At 33.6% G+C, this 26,637-nt stretch overlaps 1 protein-coding gene across 4 annotated transcripts in view; it reads left to right on the forward strand.

Moving 5' to 3' along the window:
- The window catches only part of LOC106070028 (uncharacterized), a 146,280-nt gene that overhangs the window by 54,664 nt on the left and 64,979 nt on the right, over nucleotides 1–26,637 (forward strand). For 2 of the 4 annotated variants that reach the window (XM_056036181.1, XM_056036204.1), the window contains 40 exons: nucleotides 452–745; nucleotides 1,437–1,618; nucleotides 2,056–2,206; nucleotides 2,535–2,938; nucleotides 3,992–4,142; nucleotides 4,789–5,180; nucleotides 5,660–5,801; nucleotides 5,906–6,134; nucleotides 6,241–6,451; nucleotides 7,047–7,185; nucleotides 7,318–7,611; nucleotides 8,184–8,365; nucleotides 8,598–8,748; nucleotides 8,972–9,396; nucleotides 9,729–9,864; nucleotides 10,184–10,569; nucleotides 10,725–10,863; nucleotides 11,674–11,902; nucleotides 12,465–12,660; nucleotides 13,086–13,224; nucleotides 13,768–14,061; nucleotides 14,628–14,809; nucleotides 15,080–15,230; nucleotides 15,738–16,165; nucleotides 16,908–17,058; nucleotides 17,524–17,960; nucleotides 18,885–19,026; nucleotides 19,409–19,637; nucleotides 20,579–20,813; nucleotides 21,295–21,433; nucleotides 21,605–21,898; nucleotides 22,040–22,197; nucleotides 22,306–22,456; nucleotides 22,556–23,004; nucleotides 23,465–23,615; nucleotides 23,752–24,209; nucleotides 24,355–24,496; nucleotides 24,800–25,028; nucleotides 25,328–25,571; nucleotides 26,470–26,608. In XM_056036181.1, coding sequence (XP_055892156.1) covers nucleotides 452–745; nucleotides 1,437–1,618; nucleotides 2,056–2,206; nucleotides 2,535–2,938; nucleotides 3,992–4,142; nucleotides 4,789–5,180; nucleotides 5,660–5,801; nucleotides 5,906–6,134; nucleotides 6,241–6,451; nucleotides 7,047–7,185; nucleotides 7,318–7,611; nucleotides 8,184–8,365; nucleotides 8,598–8,748; nucleotides 8,972–9,396; nucleotides 9,729–9,864; nucleotides 10,184–10,569; nucleotides 10,725–10,863; nucleotides 11,674–11,902; nucleotides 12,465–12,660; nucleotides 13,086–13,224; nucleotides 13,768–14,061; nucleotides 14,628–14,809; nucleotides 15,080–15,230; nucleotides 15,738–16,165; nucleotides 16,908–17,058; nucleotides 17,524–17,960; nucleotides 18,885–19,026; nucleotides 19,409–19,637; nucleotides 20,579–20,813; nucleotides 21,295–21,433; nucleotides 21,605–21,898; nucleotides 22,040–22,197; nucleotides 22,306–22,456; nucleotides 22,556–23,004; nucleotides 23,465–23,615; nucleotides 23,752–24,209; nucleotides 24,355–24,496; nucleotides 24,800–25,028; nucleotides 25,328–25,571; nucleotides 26,470–26,608 — 9,375 coding nt within the window. The remainder of the gene's footprint in view (nucleotides 1–451; nucleotides 746–1,436; nucleotides 1,619–2,055; nucleotides 2,207–2,534; nucleotides 2,939–3,991; nucleotides 4,143–4,788; nucleotides 5,181–5,659; nucleotides 5,802–5,905; nucleotides 6,135–6,240; nucleotides 6,452–7,046; nucleotides 7,186–7,317; nucleotides 7,612–8,183; nucleotides 8,366–8,597; nucleotides 8,749–8,971; nucleotides 9,397–9,728; nucleotides 9,865–10,183; nucleotides 10,570–10,724; nucleotides 10,864–11,673; nucleotides 11,903–12,464; nucleotides 12,661–13,085; nucleotides 13,225–13,767; nucleotides 14,062–14,627; nucleotides 14,810–15,079; nucleotides 15,231–15,737; nucleotides 16,166–16,907; nucleotides 17,059–17,523; nucleotides 17,961–18,884; nucleotides 19,027–19,408; nucleotides 19,638–20,578; nucleotides 20,814–21,294; nucleotides 21,434–21,604; nucleotides 21,899–22,039; nucleotides 22,198–22,305; nucleotides 22,457–22,555; nucleotides 23,005–23,464; nucleotides 23,616–23,751; nucleotides 24,210–24,354; nucleotides 24,497–24,799; nucleotides 25,029–25,327; nucleotides 25,572–26,469; nucleotides 26,609–26,637) is intronic. The other 2 variants (XM_056036194.1, XM_056036186.1) reach the window with 2 other exon arrangements.

Genomic DNA, 26,637 nt, shown 5'->3' on the forward strand with positions numbered 1-26,637 from the left:
AGACCCTACTTCCACTACAGCCCAACATAACCAACACCCTGTACGGCAGTGCTGAACAACTGAAGAAAACAGCACACTTTTTTTCCTTGGCACAGTCTGCAAAAGAGCTCACAGCTCAGCAGCAATAAAGCTGGATAGAAGAAGAAGAAGTATTTGTTAAGTGTAAACAAACATTTTGAGAGTTTCAATTGTAATTTTCTCTATTAACAGTATTTAAATAAAAAGTTTTCTTTTCTGTTAAAAAACAAATGTACTGCAAAGGATGGGATGAAATAAAACCACAAATATCAACTGATTTTTCCCCATCTCTTTTCATTGAGTCCCAAAAAAACAAGTAATTTAAAAAAATGTCATCACAGAATTTTGTTTTCTTTTAATATTTAAATTGCAAAGAAACATTGGGATGAGGTCTAGCACATTAAAATAATTTGATCATCTCCTGTGTTACCAGGTTAAGTGATGTGAGACCATATATTCAAGTGGACTTTAAAGAACTGAAGTTCCTGTCAGGTGTTGTGACACAGGGTGAAGGAAGAGAGAACAGATGGGTCTCAGAGTATAAGGTACTGTTAAGTACAGATGGTGTGAGCTTCTATCCTTATTCTGAGAGGCAGGACGGTACTGCTACTATTTTCCCAGCCAACTCAGATACCAACACACCAGTGACCAATTATTTCAATAAAAACATCATTGCAAGATACATCCGCATTGTGCCTGTTTCTTCAGAAGGAGGTGTGGCATTAAGGTAAATTATAGACTAATACATTTTTAAAGCTTAAGACTAATCATTGTAAGCTGCAGTAAGATTATGTTGTTCATTAGCTTGATTGCAAAGTGGACTAGTAAAATGTAATAAAAAAATTATTAGTGGGCTCAAATTGTCTTGTCCTGATTCTACTTACCTTGACACTTCTTCAGTATAAGAAATGAATAAAAATGTTTTCTCTTCTCTTGTTTTGCCAAAGTTTCTCTTGATTAGTTCAAACATTTTATATCACCATTTAACTTGTACAGAAACAGAGAACTCATTTGTTTTCATTGATAAAATTCTTCTCTGTTGTAAACTGGTGTTTTTTTTTTGAATGATGCTGCATTGCATTCTTTCCATCAAGAGATTTCTGATTCTAAATCCTAGTTTATTCTAGCTTTGTTATCTTCAAATGCTGTGTTTTTCAAATGTAGTGATTTTAAAGTTACAAGTCTTAGTCTTATATTTTGAGTTTTGTACTGTTACATTTTGCAAGTAGACTACTTATTTTAAAAAAATTAAATTCCTTTGAAGTTGGTTCAAGAGAATACCTATCAGCATATAATCAAATCTAATTCTAAAATCATTTCACTAGAGTAGACTTTATTCTAGTTTCTTGTATATATTCTATTAGTTACTATTAGACATAATTAATTATCTTATTTGAAAATTTGACATGCATTAACAGGTTTGATGTCTTGGGCTGCAATCCATCAGAGCCAAATAAGTTAATAACTCCACACCCTACCCCTTATCCTACTTTGACTACCACCACAACAAAAGTTACAGAAGCTCCAACTGTGTCTGGTCAAACTAGGCCATCTACCCTGGCTCCAACACCATATATTTCTGAGACGGACATACCAAGAGGTGAGAGATTAGAATTTTATTAATAAAGTGTTATTAATAGTTATAATATCTTCAAGCATATGATGCATAGGGCGTAATCATCTTCTTTTTTGAAGTAACATCTTTATTTTATTATAAAATAAGGTCAGAAGGTGTCAAGTTTACTCTGTTACAGCAGCCTAATATAACTTAAAAAAAGAGATAGCACAAGAACCATGTGCTTTTTCCTTTTGTCAACTAGTTTTAGGTTTCCTTTAAAACTAGATTAAATAGATGATATCCATAAGGAATTACTTGCATTGGGAATTTTAAGCCCATTGGTTTTGAATGTCAACTTTTTACTTCATTAATAATGCCCTTATTTTATACATTTTCCTCTTTAATAAAATATTATAATATATATTTTCATTAGTTTTAAAAACGTGAATTAAACTGAAAACTGTGTTGTTGTTTTTTAGTTTGTTTAATACCAATGGGATTAACTGACCATTATGTTGTGACTAATGACCAACTAACATCATCCTCCAACATTGACCAGACACACACAGCAGCAGATGGGAGACTTTACAACACAAAGTCAAACTCATCCGGTGGATCATGGATCCCTGGGTTTGTTCATTATTTTGTTGTATTTTACTTTTAACTATCTCATAGAAATGTTGTATGTCTATCTTGTAGGATTAAGTCTTCTATGCTGTTTTATCTGGCATGTTTTTACTTTCTTGGATTCACTTTTATTCACTTTTTCATTAGATATTGTTTTTACTATTGCTATGATTTAGTTTCTGGTAATCATTTATTTTTTTTGCCATCTTGTATATTTATTTGTACTATTTCATATGTTAGTATTTACTATCTTGTATGATTATGTCTATTTTCATTGAATTGAAATTGCAAGAGCAAAATATTTAACATTTCTTTTTTTAACAACTTTTAGATCTGAAACAAATCAATGGATCACTGTTAAATTTGATGAGCCCAAGCTTTTGTCTGGAGTTGTGACACAAGGCAGCCCTGATTCTTCTCGTTGGATGAAGACATTCTACATCTATTACAGCGTCAATGGTGTTGACTTTATTCCATACACTGAGTACCCTGGTGACCAAACACCTCATCTGTTCCATGGCAACACTGACAGTAACACACCTGTGACTAACCTCATGAACCGTGACATCATTGCCCAGTACATTAAGATTGTTCCTGTTGAGGCAGGACCTGGTGGTATTGGTGTTAGATTTGATGTTTTGGGTTGCAAACCAGATATACCAAAACTATTGATCTCTACTCCAGCTCCACATGTTTCATCAGTTCCTTCTGGAACAACACAGGCCCCTAAAATAGGTAATATACTTGTTTATATTTCTTTCAATAACCAAGTCCAAGTTATGCTAAGTCATAGTATATCATCATCTCATCTGTCCTTCACTTTCATAGTAGGGTTGCTGTGACAGTTTGTGTAACTAAATCCCTTCACTTTCATAGTAGAGGTGTTGTGGCAGTTTGTGTAACCAAATCCCTCCACTTTCATAGTAGATGTGCTGTGACAGTTTGTGCAACCAAATCCCTCCACTTTCATAGTTAAGGTGCTGTGGCAGTTTGTGCAACCAAATCCCTCCACTTTCATAGTAAAGGTGCTGTGGCAGTTTGTGCAACCAAATCCCTCCACTTTCATAGTAAAGGTGCTGTGGCAGTTTGTGCAACCAAATCCCTCCACTTTCATAGTAAAGGTGCTGTGACAGTTTGTGTAACCAAATCCCTCCACTTTCATAGTAAAGGTGCTGTGGCAGTTTGTGCAACCAAATCCCTCCACTTTCATAGTAAAGGTGCTGTGACAGTTTGTGCAACCAAATCCCTCCACTTTCATAGTAAAGGTGCTGTGACAGTTTGTGTAACCAAATCCCTCCACTTTCATAGTAAAGGTGCTGTGGCAGTTTGTGCAACCAAATCCCTCCACTTTCATAGTAAAGGTGCTGTGACAGTTTGTGCAACCAAATCCCTCCACTTTCATAGTTAAGGTGCTGTGACAGTTTGTGCAACCAAATCCCTCCATTTTTCTTGGTCAGCAGTTGTTCTTAGCAGGATATCAAGACGTACGGACTTACTTCTATAAAAAAAATCTTTTCCAGATATTTATGTCAATCTAATGATTCTTGTTAATTAGGTATTTTAATTATAGTTCATGCAACCTACTCCTTGTTATATGTTCTAGAATTTAAATAAGAAATGTATATGTAGCCAGGTCATGATGAGGTCAGCACTAAGCTGCTTACAAATGACATTTCATGTATGTTTGTTTCTACAATGTACAAATGAGACAGTTTGAAAGAAATTTCATTGTAAAAATATCTTAAACCTATGAGTTGTGAACATTTTTAAAAAAATATTTTAACACAGTCTGTGACCTCTCCATGGGCGTCAATAATCCATTGATTATTGGAGACAGTCAGCTATCTTCTTCATCATCCCTTGATTTTTTCCATGGACCATCAAGAAGCAGATTAGACACTGTTCAATTTGGATCTTGGGCTGGTGCCTGGTCACCAAGGTATTTGTTTACTAGTACCAAAAATATTTACATTATTTTATAATACCTTTTATACATTTATGTAACATTAATTTTAAAAATTTATTTATAGATTTATTGACTCCGTGTAACATATAAATTATTAAACTAAACAGTGACAGATCTTTGGTCCAATAAGAACTATGATTAAAAATAGATAAATGAGTTAGTTGGGGAAAGTGATGAATGGCATTACTTATCTAACGTATGTTATGAAAATGTAAGAAAGCTAAATTATTATTGACCATCTATTTGGATTCAGTTGATTGGGAGCCCTTCACCTCTCAACCTCTTACAATCCAAATATCCTTTTTTTAGAATGGAATTCATATGTTAAAAGAGAGCTTTAATAAAATTGATTCTAGTTTTAATTCCAATGCATTGTGAGACGATTATCTTGGTCCTACTAACCAGCTGGTCAGGTACAAGAACTTCAATTACAAGATGGCCTTGTTACTTAACTAATTTGGTCTGAATAATCAGATGGTTAGATTGCCGGACCTTACTGTATTTAAACCCATTAATGTTTTGCATATTTTAAAGTTGTTTTTTGTTTAGTGATATATTTTTGTTGTTGTCAATACTCGACATCATTCTATTTTAAACATATTCTTATTTCATCTTCCAGTACCACTGATGATACACCTTTCATCCAATTAAACCTGTTGTCTTCATATCCAATCTCTGGAGTGACCACTCAAGGAAGTGCTGACCAACCATCCTGGGTCACCAAATACACAGTGTACTACAGCAATGATGGTACCAACTTCCAGCCAATCAAAGACAGCTCAGGAAACCTTGTGGTGTTCAATGGCAACACTGACCAGTACAGCCCAGTAACCAACTTTTTCCCTCAGGTGTCTGCGCAATACATTCAGATCAGACCACTGGAGTCCCACAATTCCATAGCACTGAGGTTTAACCTTCTTGGCTGCCACTCACCAACTCCATCTCCTCCACCATTCCAGACACCCAGTACTCCCTCCATCACCTCTCCAAGTGTTCTCTACACACCACCAGGTAATTTCATCTTCTACCAGTTCTTTTATTTTTAAACTAATTAATCTAATCATAAAATAGGCTGGAATAATATATTGTCATATTTTACAAAGTTTATTATATCATATTTGTATTTTGTCTTAGGATTTATGTCATTTTTATTAGCACATTACTTCTCATATAAGTCACTGAGACTCCATTATTATCTAGTGACTCATGTTAATTAAAGATTCAAATGAAGTGAATCCACACAATTAACTAATTCACAATTTATCCTAAGTAGGAAAAAGTTTATTTTCCTAGAACAAAATCAATTGAAAAAATATAATTGTCCACAATTACATTAGACAACTCATACATAGGAAAATAACACTTTTTAAGAATAAAAATATATTTTTTAAAAGAATTCTCATTAAGCTTAGATTGTATTATTATAATTCCTCTGATAATTCATCTTCTTTCTTTTATTATTTCTATATGAAATAAACTTTTTTTCTCAGATATTTATTGTAACATTCCGATGAATGTTGATCGACCATCCATGATAACCAATATCCAGCTGACATCATCTAGTCAGTATAACTCACTAACATCAGCTGCAAATGGAAGACTTGAAAATACACTTTCTTCATGGGTCCCTAGGTACACTTTGAAATTTTTAAAATACACAACAACCAAATGTTAAGTTTTTTTTTTATTTCAGATAGAATTGTGTTTGCTATTAACTGGGTTTTTCCTCTGTATAGCTTCAGTGATAAAAATAGGTGGCATCAAGTAGACTTCTTGACTGCCCAGAACCTGTCTGGTGTTCTTACTCAAGGTAGTCCCAATATGGAAAATTGGGTGACATCTTTCACACTCAGTACAAGCATGGATGGATTGACATTCTTCCCTCTACGTTCAGATGATGGAAATATCATTGTCTTCAAAGGAAACTCAGATAAAGATTCAATAGTTAGAAATTATTTCCCTCATGTGAGTAAATATAATTTTTTTTCTTTAAATCCAAGTTGTTGTTTTTAAAAATGCTGGTATAATTTCTGTTTTGAATAATTGTGGCTTTATTTTATATTTTTTCTAGACAATTTTCACAAGATATATTCGTCTAGAGCCATTAACTTGGGCTCCTGATGGCGCTGGACTAAGGGTTAACTATATTGGATGTTTCTCATCATTGGTACCAACACCACGAGCACCTGTACCTGTAGAAACTGACAGTCCAATACCAAAGACCACAATGACTACACTGATACCTATAATTGTTCCCACGCCAACATTTTATGGCACTTCAAGTAAGCCTCATATACTGATAATTGGGGCGATGGATTAGAATATCATATTAAACTAAACAGTATCAAACATAATGTTCAATCCTTGTTGGGGTTTGAAGTTATATTAAAATCGATTGAACAATTCAATAAGATGCCATTTAGTCTGATGAAGTTTAGTCATTACCAACTTAATTACTAAACATTAAAATGACTGGGTTTTTTTTTTACTTAATCCTTCCACAAAGGTTTGTGGGATGTTATGAAACATAGAATATTCTTTTTTTATTGTTACTTTCATTTCATGTGAAGAAACAAGCTTGTTCTTTGTTGGACCATAAAAATTGTCTGGCATCATTTATGTCATGAACTGTAGCTTTCTATTTATTATTCATTGGCATCTGTTTTCACAAATGTTTATTCTCTGCACTTTGTAGAGAGTTCAGGTCTAGCACATGAGTGTAGAACCATAATTGGACTAAACATTGCAAAATAAATAAATTGATATAGTTAAAGCAAATATTTTTTTAAAAAATAATCAAAATACTTACATATATAATGTTATTTGATTCTTAAATAATTATAATGTTAATGCATAACTTTCATTCTTTATTTCTAGTCTGCAACAAAGAGATGGGCTTACAAAATCAAAGAATTGTCAATGATAATCAGTTGACTGCGTCCTCTTTTGTAGAAAGTCATGAGCCTGTATACGCCAGACTTTCACCAGATAATTATGAAAGATCATGGATGCCTTTGTATGTCATATTTCAAATTGCTTTAGTCTTCTGTAAAAGTTTTTCTGTGAATAAAATATATTCTTTTTAATAGAACTATCTACACAATTCTGTTTTTTAAACATAATTTAAATGATTCTTTCTGTCCTTCAGACGAAGTGACAGTAACCCTTACATCCAAGTTGATTTCAAAGAGTTAAAGTTCTTGTCTGGAGTTGTAACACAAGGAGAAGGAAGAGAAGAGAGCTGGGTTACTAAGTACTCAGTCTACTACAGCACTGATGGTGTGGACTTTTACCCTTACTCGGAGAAACAGGACAATGTGGCCAAAGAATTCACAGCCAACACAGACACCAATACTCCAGTTACCAATTACTTCACCAAGAATATCATAGCTAGATATATCCGTATTGTACCAATCAGTAGCCATCAAGGTGTTGCACTAAGGTATAAAACACTATTTGAATTTAGTTGTATTTAATATGCCAGACATTCATAGTTCCTGAAATTAAAGAAAATTAGTTGTTTTTTTTAAATTGCTTTTGCATAGTGCTTAATAGCATGCTCATAGTGCTATAGTCTAACTTCTTTTGTGGACTAATGGAGTAGGGGGTATCTGGGAGGTTTCCCTGCTGACTTTAGGTGCTCAGCAAACACAACTCTGCTTGAGTCTGGATTAGAACTCAAGCCAGATATATATAGCTCTGACCCTGATTTTGCTACAACATTTGCATATAATATTTATAATCTTCTGTCTTGTGCTTCTCCACATTTTTTTTTAAAGATTTGTAATCTTTATCATCGAGCTGTTATTGTTCTTTTAAGGAGAAAGTGTATGTATCTGTTTTATTTTTTTTTCAATTATTTGATATTTTTGAATATCACTGTCTGACAGATCAATTCATTTCCATTTATGTCATTAAAATTTTTGACTCTCAACTTTCTTCCCGCACCCAAAAGAAAACTTTTTGTACATTATATTTGGTACAATTTTTAAAGAAATTTATAAATATTTTCAGGCTTGAAATATTGGGCTGTAATCCATCATTGGAAATTCCACCACTTTTAATTTCAACTCATCCAACACCATATCCCACCATACCAACCACTACAACAGTAATCACTGATATACCAACACTACCTGGACAGACCAGACCAACAACTTTAACACCCTCACCACAGCCACTGACGACTACCTTTGGTGAGTACATTAAAAACTGCAGTTAGCGCCTATCTGTGTATTTAAATAAATCTTCCACTGTAGACGAGCGAAGGTTTTCTTAACTTTGTTGGTGAACTGTGTTAATGTAAAGATTTAGATTTGTTTGTAGTGAAGTGAAAAGGGGCCTGTCACGATAATAATATAACATCATATTTCATTATGATAACAATTATATTTCTACATTGTTTAATGTAAAAACCAATCTCCACAGTATGTCAAATACCTATGGGTGTCAGCAATCACTATCAAGTGACAAATGACCAACTAACTTCATCATCTAATTTGGACCAGAATCACACAGCTGCTGATGGAAGACTGTACAACACAAAGTCCAACTCATCTGGTGGATCATGGATACCTGGGTGATTATTTTATTCTTACATTTAGATGTTTGACATTATGAGCAGAAGATATTCTTACATTTTGATTCTATTTTTATGTAAGTTTCATATGTCTTTAATTCTATTTCCACTCAAATCTTTTGATCTCTGTATCTTTAGTTCTTTGAATCAATGTTTTTATGCTTCTTGCATAAAATAAAGACAATAATATTTGTTCTTAAAATAAATTGTTCTTTTTGTGCAGGCCTGGATCTGATCAATATATCATGGTGAAATTAAGTGAACCCAAACTCTTCTCAGGAGTCATTACACAAGGCAGCCCTGATTCATCTCGTTGGGTGAAGACTTTCAACATCTACTACAGTGTGGATGGTGTTCACTTTATACCATACACTTTGTACCCAGGGGACCAAACTCCTTACCTGTTCCATGGCAATAATGATAGTAACACACCTGTTCAAAACTTGTTCAACCGTGAAATTATTGCCCAGTACATTAAAATAGTTCCAGTGGAAGCAGGTCCTGGTGGTATTGGTCTTAGATTTGATGTCTTGGGATGTAAGCCTGAACTTCCTCCACCAACTATAGTGACACCAGTCTTGTTTACAGGCCCAACACCAACACCTGGAACTGGCACAACTGTTGTTCCAATCCTTAGACCTAGCATCAGTAAGCTTTTGTTTCAATATTCATCTAGTTTCTATAAATGATTTTATTATTTGGCCCTACACAACATAGCTAAAAGTAAAAAAGTAACTTTAAATTTGTTAAATAATATATTTTTTTTAATTGAAATAAAAATTATTTGAAAGTATTTGTTGTCACTTTTGTTTTTAAAGTTTTTATTTTTTTTTTTAATGTGTAATTATCTTCTCAGGGCCACAGTTCATATTTTTTTTTTATCTGATAATAATCTGTTGTTTTTTTTAAATTCTTTGCAATATTATATGTATGACAAAATAAATTAATTTCAAAACTTGATTAATCTCTTTGTTATTCAGCATGTGATCTTCCAATGGGTATAAGTAATCCACTGGTAATAAGTGACAAGCAACTAACAGCTTCATCATATTTAGATGCCTTACACTCACCAGCTACAGGAAGGCTTGAGATGATGCAGGGAGGCTGGACACCAAGGTTTGTATATTAGTGTGAGCATGTTAGCTTAGTTGTTTTGCATAAATGTTTTTTTTAAAGCATCAAGTTATCTGAATAGTTAAACTAGTTTTATTAACTTTAAAGGCATGGCCTTTTTTATTTTTATTTTTGTAGGCTATTTTTCACTAAATAAAATTACAGTATTTTAAGATTGAAAGAATTTAAACATCAATTGATCAATATGGTTTTGTTCTTTTATTGAGCTTAGGAACTTTTAATTTATGTCTGTATTAATAGTTTGTTGCTTTTAGTTTGTGCTTTAAGAATTTTTTGAAGATTTGGTAACATCTTTTTGCAGCACATCTGACAGGTCACCATACCTCCAAGTGAACTTTTTGTCTCCCCATTCCATCTCTGGAGTGACCACTCAAGGAAATGCTGACCAACCATCATGGGTCACCAAGTACAGAATCTACTATAGCAATGACAGCACCAACTTCCAGCCTGTCTTAGATAGCTCTGGTGACATAATGGTGTTCAACGGCAACACAGACCAGCATACACCAGTGACCCACTTCTTCTCTCCAATCACAGCTCAGTATATTCAGATCAGACCTGTGGAGGCACATAATACAATAGGGCTTCGATTTAACTTACTTGGTTGTCAGACACCTGTTCCTACTCCTGTATCAGTGATTCTCAATCCTACTATTGGACCCCCTACACCTTTTAAAATACCAGAAGGTACTTTAGCCTATTTAATCTTGAACATCGATTTAGAGAAAAATATATAGTCTAGAAGGCAACTTGATGTAAATTTCACTATTAGCTTAGACTTTAATAAAACAATTTTAGTGAGTATAGACTTGAATAAAACAACTTAAGTATTTCTCTCTTAGGCATTGACTGCAACATCCCTATGAATGTTGACAAGCTTTCATTGATGCAGAGTAGCCAATTTTCATCATCTAGTCAATTGACCTCAGTCACTACAGCAGCAGACGGCAGATTAAACTCAGTTTCTTCTTGGATACCAGCGTATGTAACATAAGTCTACTATAATACAATTTTTGTTTTACTTGTGCAGTCATTTTGTAATTTTGATGATAAAAATGGAATAATAAAATATAATACTATATTTAGGAAATATATTTGATTGCCATAGCTTATTAAAAATGATAGCTTATGACTGAGAAATAGGAAATGTTGATAAGAATGACAAAGCTGCTAGTCTGTATTTTACAATGACAAATTAGTTATTGTAAGATAATATGATAAGATTATACACATTAGACTCTAGTAAACATGGGATTAAAATTAAAGCAGCATTGAAAAGTAAATGCTGTAAATTTTTCACTATAGAGTAAAAGTAATAATAACTCATTAATCTGATATATGAAGGTGCGGTGGCTGAGCAGTAAAACGCTTGGCTTCTGAACCAGGGTCTGGTGTTCAAATCCTGGTGAAGACTAAGATTTTTAATTTCTGGATCTTTGGGCACCTCTGAGTCCACCCAGCTCTAATGGGTACCTGACATTAGTTGGGGAAAAGTAAAGGTGGTTTTTTGTTGTGCTGGCCATATCACACCCTCATTAACCGTAGGCCATAGAAACAGATGACCGTTACATCTGCCCTATAGACCACAAGGTCTGAAAAGAGAACTATACTTTTTTTTTTTACTAATCTGAAATGTAACATTAGTAACAGCTAAGTAAGTTTATCACTTTTTGCCTCTTCATTTTACCATCTAATTTGAATCTCTGTGTTGTTATTTCAGCTTCTAATTAAGCTAGTTTAAATCTTTTTATTGAAGGCTTACTGTACAAATACATTCTATAATACTTATAGTTCAGCTGACAGAAACCAATGGCTTCAGGTGGACTTTTTGACAAAACAGAACCTCTCTGGCATCCTGACACAAGGTAGCCCCTTTGCTGGCAAGTGGGTTTCATCTTATACCATCAGCACAAGTCTGGATGGGCAAAACTTTTATCCCATCAGTGACCAGAATGGTAATACGATCGTCTTTGCTGGAAATTCAGATGAAAATACAGTGAAGAGAAACTATTTTCCAAATGTGAGTTTACTTTATTGCTTACTTAATTTGTTGCATTGATGGCATGCTGGCTGAGCGTTAATGCACTTAGCTTCCAAACTGGGAGTCCAGGTTCAAATCCTGCTAGACTGGGATTTTTACTTTTGGGATCTTTAGGGCGCTTTGAAGTCCACTCAGCTTTATTGGGTACCTGACATTAGTTGGGTAAAAGTAAAAGGGGTTGGTCATTGTGCTGGCCACATGACACCCTCGTTAACCATGGGCCATAGAAACAGATTACCTGCCTCATAGATAACAAGGCCTGAAAGGGGAACTTTCCTTTTTTTTCATTTGTTACATTCGTTAAGCAGCAGAAAGCAAAGAGCAACTTTATTTCATAGAACCTCAAGTAACTGGTTTGATGCTAGATGTATTCAAAATGTGTATTATGGCATATATACTATTGGAAATCTTGCTTATAGGGATGATGATGTTATGATCAGGGTTTGATAGGATCTAACTGAATATGGCAAGCATTAAAAAAGATTTTTGTTTTGTAAAAAAAATTATATAAAGTTGTTAATTATAGTTTTTTTGATTACAGATGATTGTTGCCAGATATATTCGTATTTCTCCAATGACTTGGTCAGTTAATGGTCCTGGTTTGAGACTTAACTACATAGGCTGCTTTTCTTTATTCTACCCAACTCCACGACCAACCCTGCCAGCTATATTTGAAGAATCAACTGTGATTACAGTCAGTCCAACACCACATGTTGTTCCTCCACTGGATGTACCTGGTGGGTTATTACTTGTCAGATCAGTAGTATTGATATGACATGGCTGTAGTATGGATTTGACATGGTTAAGTTAGGATTTGGCATGGCTGTAGTAGAGACCTGACATGGCTGTAATATTGATATGACATGGCTGTAGTGTAGATTTGGCAAGAATGTAGTATGGCTTTGGCATCGCTGTAATATGTATGTGACAGTTGTTGTGTTGATGTGACAAATTAGTATATGCTATATAGATGAAGGTTATTATTACTTTAGTAGTATTAATTGACAAATCTAAATCTCTAGTATGGATATGAAATAGCTGAAGTTTGGATGTAACATAGATTGGAAAGATGACATTAGATAGCAATAACTTATCACAGTCCTAATCGTAGCATAGAAATTCTATAACAACGACGTTCACTAGAATGTTTTTTAAATTTCAGTTTGTTCTAAAGAAATGGGCCTAACAAAGCAGACTATTGTTGATGACAAGCAAATAACAGCATCTTCAAGTAACGCCAGACATGAGCCTCAATATGCCAGATTGTCAACTTGGAATTACCAGAGTTCTTGGATGCCTAAGTAAGACTTCAGATCAATTTTACTTTAAATGTTAAATGTTCTTAGTTTATATTCTTAGTAAATGTATACAAATTTATATTTCATGAGTTTTTTTTTTAGAATATGCCTCATACAGTACTCATTTTTGTAATCAAATTTTTTAAAATTTTTATATGAAGTAATGATATTTATATTTAAAATGCACTGAAGTTGACTGTTTATATACAATGTAAGAATCTGCATCTTACATTAACTTGTGAGGTTAACCTTCAATTAAGAAAGATTGAGTTAAATGACAATAAATCTCAACGTTAATTTACACAGTAAACTTTCTTTTTAAAAATAAAAAAAAAAAATTAAGGTTTATTTCAGAATGAAAAAATAATATACCAAAAATATCTAGGTTTCATATCAGAATAGAAAAAAAAAAAAAAAAACAAATGATATATTTGGGTTTATTTCAAAAGTAAAATATTTGGTCAACATGTATATCTAGGTTATTTATTTCAGAGAGTAGAAAAAGTGGACTGCAAAATTTCCCTTTTTGTTTCTTCTGTCCCTCAGACCAAGTGACAGTAACCCTTACATCCAAGTTGATTTCAAAGAGTTAAAGTTCTTGTCTGGAGTTGTAACACAAGGAGAAGGAAGAGAAGAGAGCTGGGTTACTAAGTACTCAGTCTACTACAGCACTGATGGTGTGGACTTTTACCCTTACTCGGAGAAACAGGACAATGTGGCCAAAGAGTTCACAGCCAACACAGACACCAATACTCCAGTCACCAATTACTTCACCAAGAATATCATAGCTAGATATATCCGTATTGTACCACTCAGTAGCCATCAAGGTGTTGCACTAAGGTATAATACAATATTTGAGCTTTCTTTTTGTCACTGCACAAATGAAATATCATTTAAACAAATTAATCAATTTAATCATATCAAATCATTGATTGAAAATCTGGTTCTTAAACACGAAAAAAGAAATCTCATATGTTTACTACAGAATATTTTTTTATTTTGGCAATGTCCAAGCTTTTTTAAACACACAAATTATTCACATTTATTTATGCTGAGAATATTTTGTACACATCTGTTACACATATCCACATATTGTCATTGGATGCTAGATTGTATCAAAGAAGTAAGTTTGAATTGAAAGTCATTAGTGTGGCTGTGGGCAAATTATGAGAACTGAATGTTGAAAATTCCCTTTTGAGATGCCCTGTTAATAAATATCAGTTCCATCCTATAATGAAAGCCTAACATTTTATAATTTCCTTTTAATCCTTTTACATTTGAAATACTATACTGTAAATCAAAAACAAAAATAACTTCTTTGTTTTTCAAATTTAAAAACAACATTGTTTGTATATCTTACATGTTGTTAGTGTAAAGTGTTTAAAGAAGTAAACAAATATTTTCAGGCTTGAAGTACTTGGCTGTAATCCATCCATGGAAATGCCACCACTTTTAATTTCAACTCATCCAACACCATATCCCACTATACCAACCACTACAACAGTAATCACTGATATACCAACACTACCTGGACAGACCAGACCAACAACTTTAACACCCTCACCACAGACACTGACAACTACTTTTGGTGAGTATATTAAAAACTTTAATTTCTTTTTTATTTTAATGAGACTAGGAAAAACAAATCATGCTAATTGATAAAATGTCTGATAGGCTATTTTAATGCTTGAACACTATGTTATATGTCAGCTTAGTAACTGTATAATTAAATGAAACTTTATAGCTCATCCAAAGAGTACTTGGAGCTAGTCATGATTTATCATTTTAAACAGATTTTTATATTTCATTCATTGGTTAGAATCAAGTATTTGTATTTAAATCTATTTGTATTTACCAGAATGTTTGATTCCAATGGGTGTTAGTAATCACTATCAAGTGACAAATGACCAACTGACTTCATCCTCCAACATTGACCAGACTCACACTGCAGCTGATGGCAGACTTTACAATATAAAGTCCAACTCATCTGGTGGATCATGGATTCCTGGGTGAGTTTTTACTTTTTAAAAGTATATTTTTCAGGCATTTGATACATGAATATATGAAGATCATTCAGACTATATATCTTCCAAGTCACAGAATAAATAGAGAAAAAATATTTTAAAATAGATATCTGAAAAAAAAATTGAACTATTTATCATCCCTAAAATTCTAGTGTCCCTTTTATTTTATTCAACATAATTAATAATCTGACTTGATGATATTTTCATGATATTCATGAGTGTTTAGTAATTTTTAAGTCATGACCTAAAAGTAGAAAATTCAATTTCTTTTACATCCTTAAATGAGGGGCAAATAATGTTACCAGTTGAGACCCAGAAAAATTTACTTTTTTCTATACAACTCATGGATAAGGACACTATTTCCTCAATAATACATCTTCAGTTAAGCCCACATTATCTCTGTAAACTTCAATTATTTGTTTAGATTACTTATGGATTTAAATATTTGAGAACATAACTATTGTTCATAGGAATATTTTATTATTTATACAGGCCTGGATCTGATCAATATATCATGGTGAAATTTAGTGAGCCTAAGCTATTGTCTGGAGTTGTAACACAAGGCAGCCCTGATTCCTCTCGTTGGGTGAAGACATTTAACATCTACTACAGTGTCAATGGTGTGGACTTTATTCCATACACTTTGTACCCTGGTGACCAGACCCCTCACCTGTTCCATGGCAATAATGACAGTAACACACCTGTTCAAAACTTGTTCAATCGTGAAATCATTGCCCAATATATCAAGATAGTTCCAGTGGAAGCAGGTCCTGATGGTATTGGTCTTAGATTTGATGTCCTGGGATGTAAGCCTGAACTTCCTCCACCAAACATAATCACTCCCCCTCCTCTGATCATTGGACCAACACCAACACCTGAAACTGGTTCAACTGTAGGGCCAACACTTAAACCAGAAATAGGTATAACTTGCATTATATCTGCTTTTGTTTGTGTGTGCCATTCATAGCTTGTCAGTAATATAGCTGGATTAGATTTATATGTTAAATAACTCACATTTATCATTTTCATACTAGTGACTTGTAATTTAAAAACTTTTGAGAATTCTTTTTAGTTCTGATAAATTAGTGCATTTTATTTTCAAAGATAATTAATTACATATGTAGTATCCATTATATAATATCCTTGGTTGTAAAGTTAGATGATATCACCATTATAGATCTTATTGCTTTGTGAAATTATTAACTATATGATTATGATCCATTTTACAAAAGATTTGAGTTTTCATGCACTAGATAATTTTTGTGTGTGCAACTTTAGCTTTTATAAAGTTTTAATGCAAAATATAAAAAAAAAACTAATAAAATACTCAGAGACAAAGATAAAGGCACAATTCTTATTTCATAATCTAGGACATATTCATATATTCATACAAGTGCTCCTTCTTCCCTTGTGCCATTAGACTATGGAATGGGTTGCATGAATAAGCCAGGAAAACCAATTTTTTTGTCACTGATTAACATGCTTAACTAGATTGACACATGGATACATTTAAGACATAATTATCCTCTCCTTTGAAGGAAAGTCTGTAATTTATAAGATTACGAACTTCTAGCTTTGCCCTGTGTCTGACAAAAAAATGACATTCTATTTCTATAGTTCATAGAATTAATAAAAATTGAAGTCTGAATTTTTTATTTTCAGTTTGTGATTTGCCAATGGGAATAGTCGACCCACTTGTTGTCTCCAATAACCAGTTGACAGCCTCCAGCTCATTGAATGGCTATTATGGACCCTCTCGTGCTAGACTGTATTTAAATTCCAATGGTCCATATTCAGGTGGATGGTCTCCTAGGTAAAACATTACTATGGCTAGGTTAAAAAACCACAATTTATTGTTCAGTAGGTTACTAATGTCATTCTTAGTATTTGTAAGTTAGCCTTTTATGAAAGCTGGAAGGTTAAACATCTAGATGACATTAGGGAGACCTATTTAAGTCTTCAATTTGGCCTTTGTTTGTTGAGTTTAATTTAGGATTAGTTACTTGGACAGGAAGATATTGCTGTGTTTATCTCCCTGAGCATATTGTAGGCAGGAGGCATTTATGACATACTGCTCTATTAATAATAAAGGATAAAAAAGAAAACAGCACTTTGAAATTAAATTAAATTTATAAAATGTATGTAATAATTTTATTTAAATCTGACATGTAAATATTGATTGTATAATTTCTACATGTGTATACTTCTTCACTGTTCTTCCTAATCTCCTCCCCATTTCACATTACATTTTATGTCATTTTTGTTTCTACAAACACAGTAAGTCAGATAATGCACCCTACATCCAAGTGGACTTCCTGTCACCATATCCAATCTCTGGATTGACCACTCAAGGAAGTGCAGACCAGCCATCTTGGGTCACTAAGTACACAGTATACTACAGCAATGACAGTACCAGCTTCCAGCCAATCAAAGATGCCTCTGGCAGCCCTAAGATTTTTGGTGGCAATATTGACCAATACACTCCAGTGACGAACTTCTTCCCAGTCATTGCAGCGAGATACCTCCAGATTAGACCAGTCGAGTCTCATGGTTCCACTGTTCTGAGATTCAATGTTCTGGGATGTCAGACTCCATCCCCAACACCTATCCCACCTAAACATGAGTCAACCACATTATCACCTACAACTCCTACTCCACCTCCAGCCCTCACTGGCAGCACACCTTTGGTTTTGACACCATTCCTTATTAAGCCAAGTGAGTACTTACTGTACCTTAGTTCACTTTACTCCAGTTCATGGTTTACTGGACATTATATGTCACAAGAAGATGCAGATGTTTATATGACATTCTACTAGGTGAGGAGCCTGATGGAGCAGATGATTTTCAAACAAAATATTGTATTAAAAGACCTACCCCAATAGAAAACAATATTTAAATGATATTATTAATTTAACTTTTTAATATATTCATAAATGATCTATTTTGATACAATTGAAATTGAAATTGAAATCAATGGTAATATTGAACTAGATCCCTATGAAAAGTTAATCATACAAAAAGTATTGAACTAGATCCCTATGAAAAGTTAATCATACAAAAAGTATTGAAAAGTAAATAATACAAAAAGAATTGAACTAGATCCCTATGAAAAGTTAATCATACAAAAAGTATTGAAAAGTAAATAATACAAAAAGAATTGAACTAGATCCCTATGAAAAGTTAATCATACAAAAAGTATTGAACTAGATCCCTATGAAAAGTTAATCATACAAAAAGTATTAACTTCTTAACATGCAAATGGCTGGCTTTGATTTTAAGAAATGACATTCACAATCCATGTTTATCTCAAATGTGAGGAATGACATACAAATGTATGTTTTTCTCAAATTGTGTATTATAGAAAGAAATACAAAAACAAAAGCTAAAAAAGACTGATCGCAGCAAAGATGATATACTTAGCTAAACTTAAATACTATTTCCTTTTTTTTTCAATGATGAAAAAGCCATTTTATAAATAAAACTTTACCCATGCTTTAAGCTCCACATAAATTTAACTGAATTATTGTTTTCACTACTGTCTCAATTTTTATAGGAAAAAATATTTTTATGCTTTGATATATAATATAGATATAAAATGTATTTGACACAATATAACTTTTTAATGGATTTTTATTCTAGATGTTCTGTGCAATATCCCATTGGAAGTGGACCGACCTTATGTAATAGCTAACAATCAACTCACATCCTCCAGTCAACTTAGTCCACAGACTTCAGCAGCTGATGGAAGATTAGAGAATACTTTATCATCATGGATACCAGGGTGGGTTTCTATAGAAAGATATCATTTAAGTAGCAATGAAATTCTTTATGGATTGAAACTTAATTTTATGAAACTATTTAACAATATTTTTAAGCATTATGAGCTGTTAGTCTGGTAATGCATTCAAACAGTTTATCTGGTAATACACACAGTACTTAAAAAACAAAATAAAATTTCATTACTAAAAATGGCTGTGTTTTTTTCTAGATAAAAACTGTTGGCCTGTGTTTGAACATTAAGATTTTTTTATCTGTCATGTATATTTCTTCTTCAATACTTTTATACATTTCTATTAGGCGTCTTTGTAATTTTATTTACTTACTTTACTCTGAACTAATAATCAAGATAGTCCAAAAAAATCAATTTAATTTTCTTTTAATAGAACTACTGATAAACATTTGTGGCATCAAGTTGACTTCAAGACACCTCAGAATTTATCAGGCATTCTCACCCAAGGAAGCCCAAATGCTGAAAGATGGGTGACATTCTTCACTGTCAGCACAAGTATGGATGGTCTCACATTTTTCCCAGTAAAAGATAATCAAGGCAAAACTGTCGTGTTCTCTGGCAACTCAGATAAGGACTCCATCAAGAGAAATTATTTTTCACATGTAAGCATGATAGTACCAATCATATTATATTCAGTACTGTGCCAGGGAATTATATTGTCTTATTTATTAACTGTTTATAAAATAAGATTTCTCTTTTTATCTCTGTCTGAATATGTTGTCTACATATTTTGCCTCATACAGTGCATACATGTCCATTGTCCACAGGCAAATAAGACATGGTAATATAGTATGTTTCTGCTAAATAGATAAAGGCCAGGATTTTTATGTTTCTTCTAACTGTAATAGGACACTACATTAATGAGTAGAGAATGGCCATTCACTTTAGAGACTACATATTTTTTACCTACAATACTAAGACTAAGACTGCTTTATTGATCCTTACGGAAATTTGTTGTGATTACAAGGACTCGTTTCTCATATAAAGACAACACAACAGAAAAATACACATAAATACAACAGACACAACATAGAGAGTTCATTCAGCGACTACACACAGGCATCTTGGTGAATTTCATGTTCCCTGATCAATGAGTGGCAGTGATAGAGTCTGACCGAGTGAGGTATGAACGAGTTTTTGTACCACTCCGTTCTTGTTTTGATTGACAGCAGTCGCCCACTTCGCGACGACCTGGCATAGTTCTGATGGAGCGGGTGGCCGTTGTCTTCCAAGATTTTTTCGATTTTTCTTAGGCACGTTTGTTCAAAAAGTTCCTTTAAATGTGGTAATGTTGTGAGTGTAATTTTTGATGCTTTTTTAATGATGTTTTCTAGGTGTCGCAACAGTTTAGATGAGGCGTTGCCTTGCCAACAACTTATATACACTGAATATATATGTATATTATGTATTACATGTTCTCAGTTTACTCGATATGTTGAACATATTTGTCGTTCTCTTACATAATTCTAACCCTAATTCTGTTCCTGAAATTAAGTTTACTTTTAAACCAGTTGTAAGTTAACTATGCTTTTTCTGTTTATAGATGATTGTCACAAGATTCATTAGGGTTGAGCCCCTTGCTTGGGCACCAAGTGGCCCCGGCCTTAGGCTAAACTACATTGGCTGTTTCTCAACAAATGTTCCAACACCCAAACCAACTGTGCCTTTCATCATAGAGACACCTGCTCCACCTTCTGTTACGCCTGGACTTCACCCGCAGATTACACCAACACCTAAACCTATTACATTGGTTACTCCGCCAAACATCAATGAACTATGTAAATATTGCTTACTTAAACAAATGTTTCATTCTGTAGTTAGACTTATTTCTGATGATAACATACAAAGAGTCTGCAGCATGGGGAAATATGACATTGAGTTTTAAGTCTTTTGAAAGACTGTGAAAAGTGAAGGGATTTGGTTATGTAAACTGTCACACCACCCCTATAGCAAAAGTCAAGGGACAGATAATGATGATGATGAAAATAGTGAAAACAATCTTAAAATTAAGATTCTTAGTTTATAGTTATGCAATTTTACACTTTAACAGAAGTTCTTTAAAAGGGTTACTGGTTCTTAAAGAAATTTTAATTAAGAAAATATAACAGATTTTAACATTAAATAAATTTCCTTATAATGAAATTCTTTCAAAAGTCTTGCTGAACCTCTTTTTAATCTTTATCTTATACCATTTTGTGAGACATCAACACAAATAATGATTGTTGCTAGGAATTATTAGTAACTTTAATACGTCAACAGTGTGTGATAAAGAAATGGGATTACAGAACCTCAGAATTATTCAAGACAGTCAAATTACAGCTTCATCTAGTAGCAGTCATCATGGACCTGAACTTGCAAGACTTCTAGAAGGATCCTATCAGGGTTCTTGGATGCCTTTGTAAGTTTATTACTTTGAATAGAAGTCATTGTGAAATTTATAGGGCATTGTGGAAGAATGCTTCTTTGTGAATAGAATAGAAATCATTAATTAGGGTCATTAAATAATTTTTTATTCGATGTCAATCAATTTTGCTTCTATGTACATGAACAAAGCAATTTTTGTTTACAGGAGCACTGACACTGCACCTTACATACAAGTAGACTTTCAGGAGCCCAAGTTTTTGTCTGGCCTTATAACACAAGGTGAAGGAGCTGAGCAACGGTGGGTTACTTCCTTCCAGTTGTTTACCAGTCTTGATGGTGTGGATTTCACTCCTTACTCTGAGAAGCAGGATGGAGTCACAAAGACATTTATTGCAAACACTGACACCAGTACAGCAGTCACCAACTATTTTGTCAAGAATATCATCACACGCTATCTTCGCATTGTCCCCACCAGCAGCAACATTGGGGTTGCTTTGAGGTAATTTGTAATTCATTGTTTACATTTGGAGCTTGCATAAAATCTTGTTAAGATTTCACTTTATGTTTTATGTAACAAGGATAAATAACCATTGCAATTTTTGTTAGACCTGTAATGTTCTTCTGCTCTCTTCACTGTAAGATTTGAAGTTCTTGGCTGTAATCCTTCCTTGGAAGTGCAAAGCATCTTCACCCGAGCACCTATGTACTCCACCACAAGTACAGCAGCACCAACACTTCCATCTGGACAAACCTTTGCACCAACCTTTACAACACCACTAGAGATTCCACCACCCAAAGGTTAGACATCATTTTTACTTCAGCATTGGTGCAAGTTTTACTTTGACTATTATGCCATATTTACTTTGGACAAAAAATTTATTTAAATGTTTTAATTTTTTTCTTCAGTGTGTCTGATTCCAATGGGACTTACTAATCATTACATTGTTACAAATGATCAGATGAGTTCTTCATCCAACCTGGACAAGACTCATACTGCCTCAGATGGCAGACTCTATAGTACTAGGACTGAAAGTACTGGGGGCTCTTGGATTCCTTCGTAAGTTTTTTTCTTTACTGAGACTTTCAAATAACTTTTTTTGTCATTTATAAGCTTTTTTACTTTAACGCTAACATTTTTTTTAAATTTAAAAAAAAGGTCTACAACAAATCAGTGGATCACTGTCAACTTTAATGAGCCCAAGCTATTGTCTGGAGTTGTAACACAAGGCAGCCCTGATTCAGCTCATTGGGTGAAGACATTCAACATCTATTACAGCTTCAATGGAGTTGACTTTTTTCCATACACTGAACACCCTGGTGACCAAACACCTTACCTTTTCCATGGCAATAATGACAGTAACACACCTGTAAGAAACTTACTCAACCGTGAGATCATTGCCCAATACATAAGGATAGTTCCAGTTGAAGCAGGCCCAAGTGGTATTGGGCTGAGATTTGATGTCCTAGGATGTAATCCTGACATCATGGTCCCAACCCTACCACCTATTCAAACAACAGTAGTCACTCCAACTCCTGGTACCGGGCCAACACCTAGTCCTAATACTGCAGTCACACTTGAGCCGCCAACCTTACCACCTCGCATCAGTAAGTGACTCTCACCTGAAATGATTATTTTATTATGTTTGTAATCAATATTTCTTATATAGATTTTTTTCTTCGTTAAAAAAAATTTGTTTACACTCCTTGTATATCATATATTTCTTATAAAACATATCTTGTTATAATCATTTGTTTAGTGCTATACTCAACTCTACATCTATAATCCAGCAAACACATTCAGTTAGTGTTTGATTCAAAATTTATTTTGAATTGATGCTTTTTCTAAAGTAATTAATATGTTCAACATAAAGAACTTATTTTATGTAAAATTACATTTTTTTATTTATATCTCTAAAGTAAGTACAGTTTAATTAAGTACAGTTTAATTCTTTTCACTATTTGTTTATTTTTTTGTATTCCAGTCATAACCTTGATGCCTAAATGTTCTAATTCATGGATTAAAAGTATCTATACAACTTTTGATCATTGTCTTTGATATTTTTAGCGTGTGATGTACCTATGGGCTTGACAAATCCTTTCGTCATTGGTAATCAACAACTGACTGCTTCCTCCTCACTTGACATATATCATGGACCAACAAGAGGAAGACTTGACACCAATACAGATGGTTCCTGGGCTGGAGGCTGGTCCCCAAGGTATACTTAACATAAAATAACAAAAAAAAATCATTTTATATAAAGGGTCTGCTACAAAAGTCCTTTTTATTTTTATTTTTTTTCCTTATTTATTGATTCAAAAAAGTTCCTCATCTCTGTAATTGTTTATTTTTAGTCTCAGTGACAGTAGCCCATACATCCAAGTGAACTTCCTCAAGTCATACAAGATCTCTGGAATCATCACACAAGGCACTGCAGGAATACCAAACTGGGTCACAAACTATGCTGTTTACTACAGCACTGATGGCACCTTCTTTAGACCGGTGAAAGATAGTGCAGGCAATCCCATCATATTTAATGGAAACACTGACCAGTATGCCCCAGTGACAAATGTTTTCGCACCTGTTGATGCCCAATATGTGCAGATTCGACCTCTGGACTTCCAGGGTACACTTGGTTTGAGGTTTGATGTCTTGGGATGTGAGAGCCCTGTGCCAACTCCACCCACAACTATTTCAACTCAGTCCACTCCCACTGCCAAACCGACATTTGGAACTGGCACCACACCAACACCACCCACTGTTCATTTTGGCAGTACACCAACTAACCTTCCACCATTTTTGACACCGCCAGGTAATTTTTTTTCCACTTTCTCATGATGACACTGAAAATAAGATACCAGAACTAGAACTAATTTAGTTCATAGAATTTAACTAGTCTAATGACTTTGTCTACTCTCATGGCTTCAAGGATTTAATATTGGAAAATTTGTTTGCAGGTATCATGTGCAATGTTCCCATGAATGTGGATCTGCCAAACCTTGTCCCAGTGAATCAATTTTCTTCATCATCTAACTTGGACATTATGTCTACTGCTTCTGCTGGTAGACTTAATAACAAATTGAGTTCTTGGATTCCAGAGTAAGCTTTATTAATAAATTAACTCTTAACTAGGGATTGACAATTTTTAAGTCTTATTAAATGAACCAATTACTTGTAGCAGTATACTAGCATACATAATGGTGCTTTTGTATAATTTTACTCTTTTCTATTTGCATAAGATATTTTCAGTTATCCCCATGTCCCATTTCACAAATCTGCATTGTAGATATAGTTCTGTTAATGCCTGTTTTTGACTAATGAGGTATTAAACACTGGTATTTGAAATTTATTTGCATTTTTTTAAATAGTTGTTTCATTCCTTAATTAAATATCTTTTCTCAGCAACTCTGACAATTATCCATGGCATCAAGTGGATTTCTTGCGACCTCAGAATTTATCTGGTGTTCTAACACAAGGCAGCCCTAATACTGAAAGATGGATTACTGCATTCACAGTCAGCACAAGCATGGATGGATACACTTTCTACCCTGTACGTGGAAATGATGGAAAGATTACAGTCTTCTCTGGAAACTCAGACAAGGACTCTATCAAGAGAAACTATTTCCAACATGTGAGGAACATTTTTTGATGCTATTGTAAAGTTGGCTAACTTAAAAGGATACAAATTTTGAATTTCTATTATTTTTTATTTTAACTACAGTAAAGACTTTGGATTTCAACATTAAGTTTAGGGAGAGAGAATCATGCAGCTAGATATATGGCTTCACAAGCTTGATAAAGAAAGCTCCTGAACACTGTTTTTCCTCAAAACAAAATTATAAAATTATCTTAAATTTTTTTGTATGTCTTAACCTGGGTTTTTTTTTGAAGCTACATTTTCTTATGCTGCTTTTTTTTTCTTTGCTTTAGCCTGTCATTGCAAGATACATTCGAATTGAACCAATCTCCTGGTCACCTTATGGTTCTGGTTTAAGAGTCAACTACATTGGATGTTTTACCACCTCTTATGCAACTCCTCACCCCACAGAAAAATTTGAACAGCCACCTGTGGTCATTCCTACCATTCCAGTGGGTTCAACAGTTTTTACTGCTACCCCAAGCCCAGTAAGCACAGTCGGTTCCACACAAGTTCCTGTTCCCACCTTGCCACCTTGTAAGTTTTGTTTTGTGTAACATTTCTTACTTTACTTTGTTATGAATAAAAGTACTTTGCACTAAGCACTTAGGAATAGACATTGTATATTGCATTACATTTGAGCTAAGGAATACACTTTGTACAATACTCAGCCTTAAACATTGTCTAATCTTATACAATTGTGCTCAGCAAAATCAATTTGTGGGATGTAACACACATTGGGGAGTCACATGATGCAATCTAATAAACATGTGCTAAGAAATTAGCAGTTTTTAATTTCATACAATAAAATTTTGTATAGTCTAATAAATTTGTGCTAGGCAATAAACATTTGTACAATACAATAGTGCTAGGCAATAAACATTGGTACAATACAGTAGTGCTAGGCAATATACATTTGTACAATGTTATACACATGTTTTGAGCAAAACACATTTTAAAATGTAATATATTGTAATAAATCTCAGGAAGGCAACACCCAGATAGTTATTTATAGTAGTCTCAAACAACCTGCCATAATTTTAAGGAACATTCTGTAAGGTTTATCTGTTTCAATGGCAATCATGCCTCACAATTACAGACCTAGTATATCTAAGATATCTTGATAGATATTTGTACTTAGTTAAATCATCTTAATAGCAGTATTGATGAGCTTTGATACATGTGAAAACAATATATTTAAAACAATTTTGTACTATAGAGGCTATGTAAATGAAGATTCATTTATCTGTAAAATTCAGTTTAAAGCGTTGATAATTTCTTTCAGTAAAAAAAAATCTCTCTCAAAAAAAAATTCAATATTCATGTTTTATTGTTTTACATCAATAACCTGTGCTCTAAATTTTAAAATTACTCAATTTCTTTCATGAGCGGTACAGTAAATATTTTTATTTGCTTCTTTTTTTTTAACCCACAGTATGCCATGTTCTTATGGGAGTCAATGACCAAACAGTAATTACAGATGACCAAATAATATCTTCAACAAACTCGTACAAACATGGATCAGAGCTAGGCAGATTTTTACAGAATGGCTACCAAGGATCATGGATGCCATCGTAAGGAAACATTTATAATTTCATTCTAT

This window comes from Biomphalaria glabrata, chromosome 1 (assembly GCF_947242115.1).
Source record: "Biomphalaria glabrata chromosome 1, xgBioGlab47.1, whole genome shotgun sequence".
Classification (NCBI taxonomy): Eukaryota; Metazoa; Mollusca; class Gastropoda; family Planorbidae; genus Biomphalaria; species Biomphalaria glabrata.